Below are 15719 nucleotides of genomic sequence, written 5' to 3' on the forward strand. Positions count from 1 at the left end.
GGAATGACACTAAACTAAGACAGATGGAAAAGAATAGTGTAGACTAGGCCAAGTATTGATAAAGGAAGTTTAAATACTGGAGGAAACACAGTTTTGAGGGCATTGAGGTATTAATTCTCAAGCTATCTGAAGATAATGTCAAGAAGGGAAGATATCAAACAATTGGGGAGGGGGGATCACAGATGGTATTACTACCCCAAAATGGTGACTGAGAGGACAGCAATAACTATTAACCTAAATACCCAGTTTCTCATCTCTATAAATTTTTAGGAGAATGATCTACATATGGATCAAAGGTTTCCTTGATGAATATATTAGAAGAGAACAAGTAGGTTATTGCAAATAATACTTTATTATAAGGCACATCTTCAACGTAATGCAATTGACTAAAAAGTGAACAAAAAACAAGATCCCACTGTGCTTATTGTTTGTTGACTTTTAAATAAAAGCATTTGATTCAGTAGATCGAATTGCAACCTTAAAGGCTCTATTCTAACAACATGTTGATTCCTTGATAGGCGCAACAATAGAGAATTCTGTTTGATGATGCTGATTATCAATATCAAGCAAGACATAAAAAAGGGAGACATATGCTCACCAAAGGTGTTTGCGACTGTCATGGAAGATGTCTAGTGCAGAATCCAAATGGAAAAGGTATTCCCTATAGATTGTTAGGTCCTCCAGATGCTCCTGTTGGAGGATTACAGGATCATAGATTTAGAACTGGAAGGGACATTAGAGGTCATCTAGTCCAACCCACTCATGCTATTGTGCTGCTTCTATCCAGCCCTGGATATACCACAGAGCCTCCTAAATGAGATCTACAAATACTCACAAGCACAGACTAACAATCCACATAGGAAAAGCTAAGTGGATGAAATAGGTAGTTGAACAGAGCTTATTGATTTGATTCATCAACATATATATCTGGACAAACACTAAAAATAATGAGCTGAACCTAAAACTGAAATGGAGAAAGACTGAACTAGATTGCTTTTGGGAAACTGCAACATTTCTACAATCCCAAGTTTCTCCTTGAAACAAAAATCCATTTTTAAACCTCAATATTCTTTCAATGATGCTCTGTGATTGAGAATCATAGATCACCAGATTTGCAGAATATTACCAATGTTTACTTTCATGAAAAAAGTGGCATAAAATATATCATTCAGGAGATATATGTTCAGAAACAAGGGGACTAATCATATATCAGAAGCAAAAGATAATAGAAGAACTCTTGGCCCTGGAAAAGAGATGAAGAAATGCACCTCCCCCATTTCTTTAGAGAGGTGGGATTACAGGTACAGAATGCTGAATACACTGTCAGACATAGCCATTCTATCATTCATTTTGCTCGATTCTTTTTCTGTTATAAGGGAAGGCTCACTGGATGTTTAAGAGCACATATTTCTGAAAATGACATTGATTTTAAAAACAAAAGGCATCAATAAAACTTAAAAAAAAAAAGATGGACAGCCTAAGTGACACACTGGTACTCATATAATGTTAAAAGAGCTAGAAGAAGGTCTCCAACATATGGGGTAGACCTCCCATGAAGGACTTATGGAACAACATGGACAAGAGTCACATAAGATAAGAAGGCATAAATGTTGTTCAGTCTGAACACTGGAAGAACATTAACAAGATCATAGATTGATTGAAGTATTAGAAAAATATATTCCTTTCCATAGTCCCATATTACAGCCCTAAATCTCATCCCAACAAGTCTCAGTAATATTTCTTATAAGAGCAAATGGGCTTCCTTACATTAGTTTTTCTAGTTCCCTTTTTTTTTTAATCCATACACTATATATTTGTATATATATATATATATTCTAAAGCCATGGGTTTTATTTCCTGAGTACATTTTTTCTTTATCTTAAAGCATAATCCAGAAATCTCATTTTAGATACCATCTTATAGGGTATCTTACTTAGATATCATAAATTAATCTTCTTCCTCTTCTAAAACCCCTAGATTTCCCATTCCCACACCTTTGCTCATGTTGCTCCCTCTTCCTGGAGTACTCCTCTCTGTCATTTTTACTAAATTCTTAACCATTTGTTAAGACTCAGAATAGCATAATCTCAGAGTAGAAAAGGACCTCAGAGGACATAGAGACCAACCCATATCTGAGCAGGAATCACTTCTGCAACCTTCCCAATATGTGATCATCTAGCTTTCTTTTAAAAAAAGAAATCTATTCTCTCCCAAGGCAGCCTATTTCACATTCAGAGTTCTAGTTCTTAAAAAGTTTCTCCTTTTATTAAACCCAAATCTGCCTCTTAGCAACTTACACCCAGTTAAAATTTTCTTCCATAAAGCCTGCTTTATTTACTTTCAGCAAAGTAAGGCTTCCCTACTCTGTATTTCTATAGCACTCAGCTTATAAATCATTTATATCATAAATCATATCATATCATAATCATATATATTACATATACAATCATTTATATGATTACTTATCACACTTAGCCTAGTATTGTAGATGTCTTCATTGCCTAGATAATATATCGTAACTCATATGATAATTAGTAAGCACCTAATATATGCAAGGCAATGTGACAGAATGTTAAATTGTAATGAATCTTAAGAAATTCTTTAGTCTAGGAATTCTTAACCTGAGGCCTGTGGACAGATTTAAATGATTCTATGAACTTGGATGGGGAAGAAATTAAATCTCTATTTCTACTAGTCTCCAGATTCAAATTTAGCATTTCCTTCATATTTTTTTAATTATTCTGGGAATGGGTTCATAGGTTTCACTGAACTTTCATAGTCTATAGTCACCAGACTATGACACAAAAAAGGTTAAGAATTCCTGTTCTAATCCAGATGGATTCTAAAACAAATTCCAGGCAAGGACTATATCTTGGCATCTATTGTTTTCCCTTGAATACAGCAGGTGTTCAAAAATTCAACTGGACATTTTCGTAAGCAGTTCCTACTATGTGCAAAGTATTGTACTAAGTGAGGATATACAAAGATGAAAAATAATAATCCCTTCCCTCAAAGAATTTATCATTCCCTGGGAGGGAAGATTATGCATACCGATATGTACACCAATAAGTACAGTCCAGGATAAAGCACTAAAGGGCAAAGGAGAAATCTGACAAAGTGATCTAAAAATTTGGAGGGAAAAACACTAATTTTCATTGGAAGGATCAGGGAAGGTAACATGAAAGAGATGGGAAATTAGCTCAATCTTGAAAAAAGACTGAGTAGAGATAGAGTTCCCTGTCACTAATGAATAACAAAGGAGGAAACAAAAGAACAAGATCAAGGAACTAATATCAAGGAATCAATAATTGATCACTTTGACCAGAATTTAAGAGGGTATGAAAGGGAATATTATTCTTGGAAAGGTAATTTATTCTATATGGTAGAGAATCTTCGATGTTAGTCTGAGGAACTTGTATCTAATCCTATAAATAATATTTAGGTGATCTCTGAGGTCCTTTCCAATTCTAATTCTATGGTCCTGAGTCCAGCAGGAAGTCACTGAACTTTCTGAACCAGGAAGTGATGTGAATGAACGAATGTTGAACTTTTTAACTTGAGACAAGGGTTCCTAATCCAAGACGCTTGTAATACTATATGTGGCCACCAGGAGTCACTACCTTGAGGTCAAAGTGGGCGATGTTCAAGGAATGCATATAAGCCAATGCGTCCAAGATCTGTATCAGGAAGTCTGAGGCTTGAGGCTCTGATAATGACTCCTTCTCAGCCACAGAGTCAAATAATTCGCCTCCCTGGACCCTGCAAGAAGAAAGAATCTAGGTAGGCAGCAAACTAGATTTCATAAGGCATCCTCAGACCCCCAATATTCTATGATTTTATAATTATAATTTTTAAATAATATTTATAATTTTCTTTGAAAACCAGGATTCCAGATTACCTCCAAGATCTAGTCATTTCTAATTTTTCTTTAAGATTCCATATGTTCCTTTAATTCCTTTGACATCCTTGGAATATTCCCATATCCAGATCCCTCCCCTCTTCAAACCACTAGAATTTTCCACCAAGAACTCCCTTTATTCTCTCTCCCCCTCTCCCAGACACCTCTCAACCCCTATTCTCTCCTTTACTGACAAACCCCCAGTACTCTCTTCAAAATTTACCAGGATCCCAATTCCTTCTCTGGTCTCCAAGAGCCTCTTCACTTCCTCCAATTCTCCAGAAGCCTATTATCTCCTCATGCCCTTAAGTTCCCTTAGTCCTCTTTGAAATCCCTCAGGCTTCCATCCCCCATTTGAGGAAGCATGGCTCCCACTCCCACCCCAAAGGACACTCACAGTTCCAACACCAGCACCATCTGGAGCTGGCAGACAAAGAGATCATGCAACTTCATGATGTGAGGGTGTCGCAGCTGCTGCAGGATGTCCACTTCTTGACATGCCACTTTACGGTCTAACCCTAATCGGCTCCCTTTCTTCCTCCGTATTTTGATGAATTTGGCCGCAAAATATGTCCCTGAGGACCGTTCCAGGCAGCGACGGACTGTCGAAAATTGCCCACTGAAGGGGTAAGAGGGGGTGGGGCAAGAGACACCAAAGTGGTCTAATCAATGTTCCTCAAATGTATCCTTGGGCTTTCTTGCCTTTGCTCATGCAGTTCCCTCTATAATCATCAAAAAACCTCTATCCATTCTTCAAGGCCCAACTTAGATGCCACCTCCTTCATTCAGACTTCCTGACTTTTCCTAGCAAAACTTTGCCCTCCCCTCCACTCAATTCCTTTATGATTTTTGTTGTTAACACTCACAAGGCACTTGTGTACTGCCTTGTATTACAGTTATTTGTACCTATCTTACTTATGGCAGTTACTAGCTTGTAGGTTTTTTGAGAGCTGGGATCATGTTTTATGCATCTGATAGTGAACTAGTAGTCAATCAAGAGGTCAGACATTTATAGCTTGGTTTGCCACTAACTAGTTGTGTGTCCTTGGGGCAGTCACTTAAACCTTTTGGATCTTTCAGTTATCTCTTTTCTGTTTTGATGTGCTAGCTTTCTATAAGCTTTTCAACTACAGAGTATAATGAGCTCAGTAATCAATTCAACAAACTTTAAACACCTACTATAGGTAAACTATTATGCTTAGACATTGATTTACTTATTGAATCAATAAATGCACAGCTCAAAGTGCAAAGTGGTACCACACAACCTCCTAAGGGTCACCACAAAATTCAGCTAAACAGGTTGAAGAGGGCAATCTGGGGTCTAGGTTCTTAGTCTTAATCACTTCAAAGTACCTATTCTGGAAAAAGAAAAGATTTCAATATCTGGATATCCAGATAGATTTGGGGGAGGAAGGGGAAAGGTCAAGGTTCTGGCCCCAACAGAGCCATATCAAACTAACAAATAGTTATTTACTGTCTACTGAATACCTTGTGCAAAGGACCTGCTGTAGATCAGAGCTTAGGGTCAAGGAGATCCTATCAGAATAGAATTTCTAAGATCTAATCCTTCATCCTCCAACAATCACTCATAATTCAATCAACAAATTGATTGTCCACAGTCCTTCACTATAATCTTTGGGGATATAAAGACATATAAGACATAACCCTGTCTTTAAGATTCTGTCTATTGGAGAACTATCATACCATACTATAACAAGTGCCTGAATCTATAAGATTATGTAGAAAAATGATTATTCATTGAAATATTTGTAACAATCATGACTTTTAATAAAGTTCATTTCTTGCAAACACCTTGATAAATTTTTGAACAATTTTCATACATACAAAAATATAACTAAAATAAGGCAGTATATGATAAGTACCAAAGGAGCTTTGTAGAAGATAAGTTTTCTAGGAAAGCAAAGAAGTGAAAAGTTAACTTCAGGCTGAGATGATAAAGAAACATGGAACTTGAACTGGCTCAAAATGATTGTCTTGGATAAGTTAAGAATGGTTAAGGAGAAGGAAGGACATTCGTTCATTCATTCCAGATGTGGGGGTCAGCATAAGTAAAAATCAAAGTCAAAAATGAGTATGGCATAACCACAGGGTAATGAGTTCTACTGAGTGGAACAGAGGGTAGGAAAAGTGGTGTGTGATAAGGCTAGAAGAATAAAGAGACAAAGGCTAAGCAAGGGTCACCTATGATAGAACCTAAGAAGCTGGGCTTCCAGCCAGGAAGCCAGACATCCTCTTTGGTCCAGGGACAGGGCACCAGCCTCAAAGCCCATTTCACCTGCCCAGCTCATCCTGCAGCTCATACAGCTCCTCCACATTGCCTGCATGGTCTAGGGCCATGGTACCAGGGATCCAGTCCACAAGCACTGACTGCTTCTGTCATGGACTCTCCAGCATCCTTCAGACTGCCCAGCTCAGCCTGAAGAGAAAGAGTACAACTTGCCCACAGTCCCAAACACTAATGGACAAGTAAAAACAAACAAGAAACAAATACAGGGAAATAATGACACAGTGATGTGATGGATTTTTAACCCTAGTTCAACTGGGATCCTGGGGATGGGCAAACACTGCCAGAAGGCCTGGGGAACCTAATGGCTAACCTCCATGGTTAAAAGGAAGACTACTGGGGTCTCAGAGCTAGGCACAGACTGGCTGGCACTGCCCACACAAGCAGGGAGAAAGGCAACTCCCTGAGGGAGTTGGATCCTCTCTCCAAACTGCCCTTTCCCCACCACATTTGACCTCAAATGATCCCTTCTGCTCTAAATCTACGATGCTAGGATGCCCTCCAAAGTACCCTTCCCCAACACACCCATATACCGTCCCTCCCCTATTGCTGCCCCTCCCCCACACATCTGACCCTCAGCACCCCCTTTCCTAACAGTGTTTCGGTACCTCCCCCAGATTCTCTTCTCCCCTTCGCCCCTTAGCCCTACCCATATCGTCACCCCCTCAGCCCCTCCCACCTCGTATCTGTTTCCCCCCTCATCACCACGGTCCTCCATAGAGATCCCTCCCCCTCACTGGATTCCTAGCCCAGCCTCAGGTCCGGCTCCGCCTCCAACGTAGCAGCCGCCCCTTTGCAAACGGGCCTAACGGCCCCGCCCCCGCCAACGGCCCGCGCGTGCCCAAAGTGCAGATGGGAGGGAACCCGAGGAGGGGGCGGGCCAGCGGGCCTCTAGGCCCAGACAGGAAGAGACTCTGAAAACCAATTAGGATGAGGAGCGGAGTCCCATGGGGCACGAAGGCCCGGATTGGTAGAAGTAAGCCAATCAAAGGCGAGGAGCTGAACCCTGGGGCGTCGACCGAGGGAGGAGCCAGGTGGGGAAAACTTAACGACTGGGTGTCGAGGCATGGGTCGGGATGGGTTTCGCGGCCTCTAGCCAAACGATCCTCTCTTGTTCCGCGAAAAGCCGGCTCCTGTGTCCTTCCGCTAGGATTGTCAGTTCGGATGCAAGCCTTAGCCCCTCCTAGAGTCATCCTCAAGCTAGTCTCCTGAAGAAGGGTGACGTAGAGTGCTGGGAGTAGTTAAAGAGTTGGCAGGTCCTGGTTTCGAGTCCGTCCCTGACGCTCAGGTTCTTCTCACAGACACTCCACCTCTCACTCCCCAAGCATTTCAAGTGATTTAGAAACTGCACTAGCGGTTGGGGGTGGGGTGCGGGAGAGTTCCTCAGAAGAGGGTTCCCTACTGTAACCAAAAACTAGAGGTCTAGACCGCCCGTATCGCGCCCCCTCCCCCCCATGTAGAAAGGAGGTTAACGTAGAAGGGTGGAAAGAGCTCAGAACCTGGTGGTGTTCCAGGCCGAACAGGTGCGGATTTGCTTTGCTTTGGTAAAGGGAAATTCCATCATAGGAGAGTCCATAAATCAATGAAATAATGGATTATCCTCAAAAAAAATGAGAATACACCTTTTTTGGGCGTGGTCAATTTAAGAACTTGTTTTGTTTGATTTAAATACAAATTTTTTTTTTAATGAGGAAAGGTAGATAGAGAAATAAGACTTGTTCATTAAAAATAATAAAATTAAAATTGTAAAAATGACTAAGATACTAGTGGGTAGGGGGAACTAGCATTTATATAGGTTGCAAAAGCACTTGCCAAATACTATATTCTTTTCATCCTCATGTTTACAACCCTGACAGGTAGGTGCTATTATTTCCCTCATTTTACAGATGAGAAACTGAGACAAAAAGAGGTTAAGTGATTTGACCAGGAGGCTATTCTACAGGGCAAATGTCCAAGGTCAGGTCTGACCCCATATCCAGTACACTATCCCCTTAGACAACTAGCTCTGCCTTCTAGGATCCTGTGATGATAAAGGATAGTATTAATAATAACTGGGAATTCTGACCGGAGCAGAGATCGGACTGAACTTATATATCAATGTCAATAGTTACATCCAATGCAACCGGTAGTATGAACCACATGTAGAAGCTATCCCACATGTAGATCATACACTCAGCTCTGTGTCCAGTCTTTCTGGTGTTTGCCTGAAGTCCTAATCTTTCTGGTTCCAGATTTTGAAGGACTGCCAAATAGAAAAGGAGTTAGCCTTGCTCTATTTGGGCCTTGAATTTATGGAGATAATGAAGATAATTGCTGGGGATACAAATAGAAAATCTAAACAACCCCTGTGCTGGAGGAGTTCATAGTCTAATTAGGAGAAATATAAAGATGTGTTCATAGCCTGTTTACAGTCATCCCTTGTTATGTGGGGGTTCACTTATCTCAGCTTCTCTGTATCACTGTTTAAAAATATATATAACAAAATAAAAAATTATATATAATATATATTAAAATTTTATTTATGTGTATGTGTATTTATATATATGTGTGTGTGTGTATTGTGTGTGTGTGTGTGTATTTTTTCCAATTTAAACATTATTTTATTTGGTCATTTTCAAACAATATTCCTTGGAAACAAAGATCCTTTTCTTTTCCTCCCCCCCCTCCTACCACCCCTCCCCTAGCTAATGCACGATTCCACTGGGTATCACATGTGTCCTTGATTCAAACCCATTTCCATGTTGTTGGTATTTGTATTAGGGTGTTCATTTAGAGTCTCTCCTCATTCATGTCCCTTCCACCTCTGTAGTCACGCAGTTGCTTATCTTCGGTGTTTTTACTCCCACTGTTTGTCCTTTGCTTGTGGATAGTGTTTTTTTCTCCTGGATCCCTGCAGAATGTTCAGGGACATTGTATTGACACTAATGGAGAAGTCCATTACGTTCAATTGTACCACAGTGTATCAATCTCTGTGTACAATGTTTTCCTGGTTCTGCTCCTCTGGCTCTGCATCACTTCCTGGAGGTTGTTCCACTCTCCATGGAATTCCTCCACTTTATTATTCCTTTGAGCACAATAGTATTCCATCACCAACATATACCACAATTTGTTCAGCCATTCCCCAATTGAAGGGCATCCCCTCATTTTCCAATTTTTGGCCATCACAAAGAGCGCAGCTATGAATATTCTTGTACAAGTCTTTTTCCTTATTATCTCTTTGGGGTACAAGCCCAGCAGTGCTATGGCTGGATCAAAGGGCAGACAGTCTTTTATTGCCCTTTGGGCATAGTTCCAAATTGCCATCCAGAATGGTTGGATCACTTCACAACTCCACCAGCAATGCATTAATGTCCCTACTTTGCCGCATCCCCTCCAGCATTCATTACTTTCCTTTGCTGTCATGTTAGCCAATCTGCTAGGTGTGAGGTGATACCTCAGAGTTGTTTTGATTTGCATCTCTCTGATTATAAGAGATTGAGAACACTTCTTCATGTCCTTATTAATAGTTTTGATTTCTTTATCTGAGAACTGCCCATCCATGTCCCTGTTGCCTTTTAGACTAGGCAATTTATATTTTTGTAAATATTCATCCGTATCACCTAGGTTAGTATATTTATTGCCATATAGTTGGGCAAAGTTATGTGTGTGTGTGTGTGTGGGTGTGTGTGTGTTGTGTGTGTAGTGTGTGTGTGTGTAATTCTTTATGGGAGTTAAACTTCCTGGCACACTGTTGGCTGATGGGATGAATGAACCACAGTGCTGTATTCTGTATCCTGAATGCTGATTGGCTCAGTGACTGTAGGTTAATAAGAATGTGAAAAAGGTTTATAGGAGAGTGGGAAGGGTTTATAAAGTCTTAATATATATGTAAATAATGTCAGTACTTTGTGTATTTTCACCTGTGGGGAGGAGATGGGATCTCTGGAATGTAATTCCTGCCATAGGTGAGGAATCTCTATAGTTTATGTCAGATAGAAAGGCCAGGTAGTTCATTGGCAGGGGAAGTTAGAGGGTTAATGACAAGGCCACTAGCACTTTGAGGAGTAATAGCAGGGCAGATGGTCCTCCACTAAAAAGGATGAGGGGTGTCGAGGGAAACAGGAGGTCCTGGGTTCAAATTTGTTCTCAAGCACTTCCTGCCTGTGTGACCCTAAGGAAGTCACTTAACCCTAATTGCTTAGTCCTTACTGCTCTTCTGCCTTACACATTATTGATTCTAAGATAGAAGGCAAGTATTAAAAAATAAAATAAAAAATAAAAAAACTGGGAGAGGGAGTGGGAGGGGGGTCCTCAGGAAACTAGATTATGAAGCTTTGAATGCTAACTAAAGATTTTGCTTTTAATCCTGGAAATGACTGGAAGCTACTGAAGTTTATTGAATGGGGATGGGAATTGTTGGGGAAACTTGAGGTGAAAAGGATACCTTTTGCAAGGATGCAAGACTCCGAAACTTAGCTTAAAAATAAAAAGAGAAATTTATTAATTTAGAAGGTAATGTTATATCTGGCCAGGAGGACAGCATAGGTGGAAGACTGCCTCCTAGGTGGAGCAGCATAGATGGAAAGCTCCTCCCTGATGACATCAATTCTGGGGTCTTTATACTCTCTACAACAGTAAAGATGTGACTAGAGTGGTGTGCACTGAGGCATGGGCAGGGGGAAGGTTTGCCTGAAGAAACAGGGGATGACCCTCATAGTTTAGAGGACAGATGGATTATCTGAGATACAACTTGATGATATCAAGGAGGTGTATCTCTCTGTCCATCTCAAATCTAAAGGACGATCCAAGGAGGATAATTCTTTCAAGGTCTTATAGGAGTTATCAGATGTTTTGGTTTAGGAATCACAAGGATAGAAGGGAGCAAAGGAATTTCCCTGGTTATAGTTTGCCTGCAACACTTCTATAGTTTTGGGGGTACAATGTCCAAGCCACGGGTGACATGATCTCATTTAATCATAGAATTTTAGGACTAGATGGGACCCTAGAAATCGCCTAGTCTAACTTCATTTTATTGATAATAGCTCATATTTGTTAATAGTAACAGCTCATTAGTAATACCACTAGTCCACCTGGATTCTCAGGTATTGGAGTTAGAGGATCAGAAACTCGAGGTTTGGAACAAAAGGGTAGAACTCTTGGAAATCGTGCTATTCTTTCTCTGAGCCCTTTCCTTTCAGTTCTTTTTTTCTCCAGGTCTATAAAGTCACATTTTCATCTTCCCTAAAAGGTGGCCCTTCCATTCAGGGGAATCCCTTTCTCTCCCTGGGCTTTAGTCCCTTCACAAATAAAATGAGGACTAGATATCTAAGATCCTAGGTTCAAATTTCACATCTGGAACTTAACTAGCTTTGGGATCATGGACAAGTTATTCAACGTCTCTAAGTCTAGGAAAGCTCCCAAAAATTTATAGATGAGTTTTGATTTGTTTTAGAGAGAGAATACCCCTACCCTCCCACAAGAAATCAGAGGTCCTTAACCTCTTAGCATGAGCTTTGTTCAATTTGAGGGGAAAGTACTTAGGCAGCCTTAAGGCACGGTAGAAATAGGAATTATTCATAATAAAATGAATGAAATGCTTTCCCTCCTCCTAGTTTCCAAGAATTCCTTCAAGCCCCACCCCATTCAGAATACAATGGTCTATAATTACCTTTGGCCTGAGTGAGACAGAAACAACTTATGTCTTTACTATAAGAAGCAACCAGTCTTTACTATTCAAAGTATTTCAGGGATTTGGGGATGTGTCTTTTGAGTTTGTACTTTAAAAATGTCCAAAACTGTAGCCTAGTGATTTAGGAATAAGTTTTATGAACCAGAAGCTCGGCTAATAGCCTCTTCCCAGTTCTATTAACCCCCTTCCCCAGTTTCTTTCACAAGCTTAATTTGCATTCTTCCCCACACTTCATATTAACCTGTTCAATTTGCATTCAACCCTTGACCATTTGCTAAAAAGATTAATTTGTAGGTTATCCCTTTCAGGAAGGCTGGAATGTGATGGGGTGCACGTGTTAGGATGATGTTATTTAACCTGAGGGTTATATTTTCCTATAAATAAGGGGTTTTCCTGTGAGTTGGGGCTTTTTTGCTTTTTTGTTTTCTAGGTTTGAGGGGATCATATCTCACTTAACTAGAGGGGAGTAGAGTGCTTGTGCCCCTCACTTCTCCCTCTCCCCAGCCTGAGTATAGCTGTCCTCTCTGCCCAGCAGCCCCATGGGAATGCTTCCTCCCTCCCTCCCCTGGATGGAGTAAAGGGGAACAGGGCATGCCTGGCACTCAGTGGGGGGAGGACCGCAGAATGTGGTCTCTAAGGAGGGGCATGGGCACAGCACTTGGTCTGGGGGTGGGGTGGGGGCAGGGCCTGGCACTCCATCTCTAAAAGGTTCTCCATCACTGCTCTAGGGTCTCTTTCAGTCCTAATATCTATGATTCTGTGATGCTGCTTATAAAAAAGCATGGGTACCTATGTAGGAGAGAGCAGAGGTAGTGGCATATGTAGGAAAATATGTACAACTTGCTTGTGAATAGAAAAAAAAATCTATACCAGCATTTTCTAAGCCAACTGGAATATAAAAGACTTTAGCTCTTATTGATGATACTCATAGATGTTGGTACTATTTGGAATTACATTCTTTTTTTATATAATCCTTACCTTCTGTCTTAGTATTAGTTCTAAGTCAGAAGAGAGGCAAGGGCTAGGGAATCTGGGTTAAGTGACTTCCCCAGGGTCACACAGGTAGAAAGTATCTGAGGTCAAATTTGAACTGAGGATCTCCTGTCTCCAGGCTTTTCCACTGAGCCATCTAGCTTCCCTTTGTAATAAGTATTTGGGGTATGTAATGTATAGAGTGATAGTCTTTGAGTCAGGAAGACCTAGACTTGAGTTATCCTCTGTGACTATGGTCATCCCCCAGCCTCTATGCCTCAGGAAGCTCTCCAAAGACAGTGCAGAAAGAACTGCCAATTTGAATCACTAGAGAGAATTTCTAAGTAAATAATTGGAATAAATAATTTAAATCATGGACATTTTTTTTTAAAGCAGACACACTTCCCCTTCCCACTGCCCCAGTAACATTCAGGACTATTTCCAAAAAGTACAGGTCTCTGCCCCAAAGCTTTGTAGATGTACTCCAGAGAGCCTTAGCAAGGCAGAGGTCCCTCACACATACATTTATATTCAATTTTGCTGAATCTTGGAGATTAGCTAATCCAATCTATGCCTGCTGGAAGGCTCCCCTCCCCTCTACAGAACCCTAGACAACTGGTCAACCAGACTTTTTCATTTTCTTTTTTTAAAACCCTTGCTGTCTGTCTTAGAATTGATGATAAGTATCACTTCAAAGTATTTTAATAAAATTAGAACTCTGGTCTTTAGATTTTAGTAAAATTTATTAGGAGTACTTGGATAGGTAAGAAAGATGAGAGAGAGAGAAAGGGAGCCCTAGTCTAACTTTCTAAGTGTCTCCTCCAGCAGACCCCCAGCTCTGAAGTTCCTTGACAGAATGCCAGACAGAGAGACCATGAACTTCCTGGTTGGCCCTTTTTATAACCTCCTGGCTTCCTTTGTCCTGTCCTTGCCTTGAGTCAAGTCCAGGCTTACACCAAGTACCCAGGTAATCTACCTCACCTGCACAACCCCAGAAGGGGATGTGTGGTAAATTTCCTTTGCAAAATCCCGCCCCCCATTCTTTGGGAGACCAACATGTTAAATCTCACTCAGGTTGACTAGGACAGGGGTCCCCAAACTACAGCCCCCTGAGGCCATTTATCCAGCCCCCACTGCACTTCTGGAAGGGGCACCTCTTTCATTGGTGGCCATAAAGTGTGACCACCATTCGCTCACATACAGTACTATTTCCTGTGACATAATCCTTTGCATGGCGCCTTGTTCTGAGAGTAACTGAATGAGAACAAGGCGTTGCACAAAGGATTATGTGGCTACAAAATGGAAGATGCATTGTGAGCTGCGATATGGGGGAAGGGATTCCGCACTGTGTATACTGCTGCCCCATATAGTGGTGGCAGTGATGGGCCTGTGCAAGGTGTGACAGGCCCATCACAGCCAGTGCTGCAGCCTCCGTTATCCCAGACAGTGAGACAGTGGCATATAGTATCACAGGCCCAGCACCGCCTCCAGTACTATATACAGGCATCAGATAGCGGTGATCTAGCCTGTGACATCATCGGTGGTCCTCTACTGTGAGAAGCCCACCATTGCCACTGGGTGTTTTATGACACCTGTTTTTTTTGGGGTCAAATGAATATAAGACAGTGTCTTATTTTCAGGGAAACACAGTAGAACAATGGCCCTCATACTCCCCTAGCTGCATCTAGGGGAGTATGAGAGCCATTGTACTGTGTAGTAATGTGGGGAGAGACTTTTGGCCAAAGGGAGCTTATAAGGGCCATTATGTTGTATATCTGGGGGAGTATGGTTGCCATTGTACTATGTGGGGGAAGTGAGGCATGTGTTTTTTTTTTCCTATTATGGTCTACAATTACAGATCCATGAATATGAACCACAAGAGGACACACACTAGTGTCATGCCTTCTTTTTTCCTGCCATGGAATCCTGTGTAAGTTCACAGATCACAGTGAGGTTCACACAGGATAGTGTGAACTGGAAAGGTGATAGGGGAACCAGCTCTGTAATCGTGATTCCTGCACCTCACCAGGGTGAGTCTGAGGTAAAAGTAGAGTTCTACCAATATGGCCACTGGTGAGACTGAAATGATGGGGACTAGGAAGGCTGCATTGATGGACACAGATCAGACTGCATAGATGGGCAGTGTAGTCTATATGCCTCTGTGTGGGCAAAATTATTGTTGGTATATTGTTTTTGTAGGGCTGTGTATATATATATATATATATATATATATATACAAATATATATTACTAATATATATATATATAATATATATATATAATACCTATATATATAGGTATTTTACTAATAGCAATTTGGAATCCCTAGGAAACAATGATGTCAAGAAAGAGAAAAATTGACTCGAAGTGTAGAATATTCAAAGAAGAACAGTGGACTTATGATTACTTTTTCATGCAGTACAAGGAAAAAGCTATGTGTTTGATATGCCAGAATATAGTGTCTGTGTTCAAAGAATACAATTTGTGTTGACACTATCAAACTCAACATAAAGATAAATATGATTGCTTGGTTGGAAATGTGAGAAAAGATAAAATATTAAAACTGAAAAATACATTGACAACTCAGCAAAATACTTTTGTGAAGCAGAAGCAGCTAAATATTTCATCACTGTGAGCAAGTTTTCAAGTTGCCAAGCTAATAGTGTGCACTGGCAGATCATTTGTGGAGGGAGAATTTGTTAAAGAGTGCCTTCTTTCTGTTGCCAACCAGAAGTGTCCAGAAAAGGCAGACTTATTTAGTACAGTTAGTCTTTCAGGACCTACAATTACACAAAGGACTGAAGAAACGGGAGACAATTTGCATCAGCATTTGCAAAACTCCACAAGAAAACTTTCCTATTTTTCCTTGGCACTCGA

The 15719-nt window shown here is 40.8% G+C and overlaps 2 protein-coding genes across 8 annotated transcripts in view; one reads left to right on the plus strand and one right to left on the minus strand.

Annotated features, from left to right (window-relative positions):
* LOC100023666 (death-associated protein kinase 2-like) overlaps positions 1-7095 on the minus strand; it is a 20956-nt gene extending 13861 nt beyond the window's left edge. For 2 of the 5 annotated variants that reach the window (XM_007482097.3, XM_007482094.3), the window contains exons 1-4: positions 6941-7095; positions 6195-6335; positions 4296-4517; positions 3621-3759 (exon numbers count right to left, since the gene is read on the minus strand). In XM_007482097.3, the coding sequence (XP_007482159.1) occupies positions 3621-3759; positions 4296-4517; positions 6195-6256 (423 nt within the window). In that variant the 5' untranslated portion in view covers positions 6257-6335; positions 6941-7095. Of the gene's footprint in view, positions 1-3620; positions 3760-4295; positions 4518-6194; positions 6336-6882 lie in introns of all 5 variants that reach the window. The other 3 variants (XM_007482096.3, XM_007482095.3, XM_016430439.2) reach the window with 3 other exon arrangements.
* The window catches only part of SH2D2A (SH2 domain containing 2A), a 27840-nt gene continuing 19155 nt past the window's right edge, over positions 7035-15719 (plus strand). Inside the window, exons 1-2 of one of the 3 annotated variants that reach the window (XM_016430435.2) lie at positions 7035-7237; positions 13669-13810. Coding sequence is in view for 1 of the 3 variants with exons in the window: in XM_016430436.2 (XP_016285922.2) it covers positions 14762-14873 (112 nt within the window). In the remaining 2 variants the exon portion in view is untranslated. Of the gene's footprint in view, positions 7238-13668; positions 13811-14721; positions 14874-15719 lie in introns of those variants that run through there. The other 2 variants (XM_007482100.3, XM_016430436.2) reach the window with 2 other exon arrangements.

This window comes from Monodelphis domestica, chromosome 2 (assembly GCF_027887165.1).
Source record: "Monodelphis domestica isolate mMonDom1 chromosome 2, mMonDom1.pri, whole genome shotgun sequence".
NCBI classification, from domain to species: Eukaryota; Metazoa; Chordata; class Mammalia; order Didelphimorphia; family Didelphidae; genus Monodelphis; species Monodelphis domestica.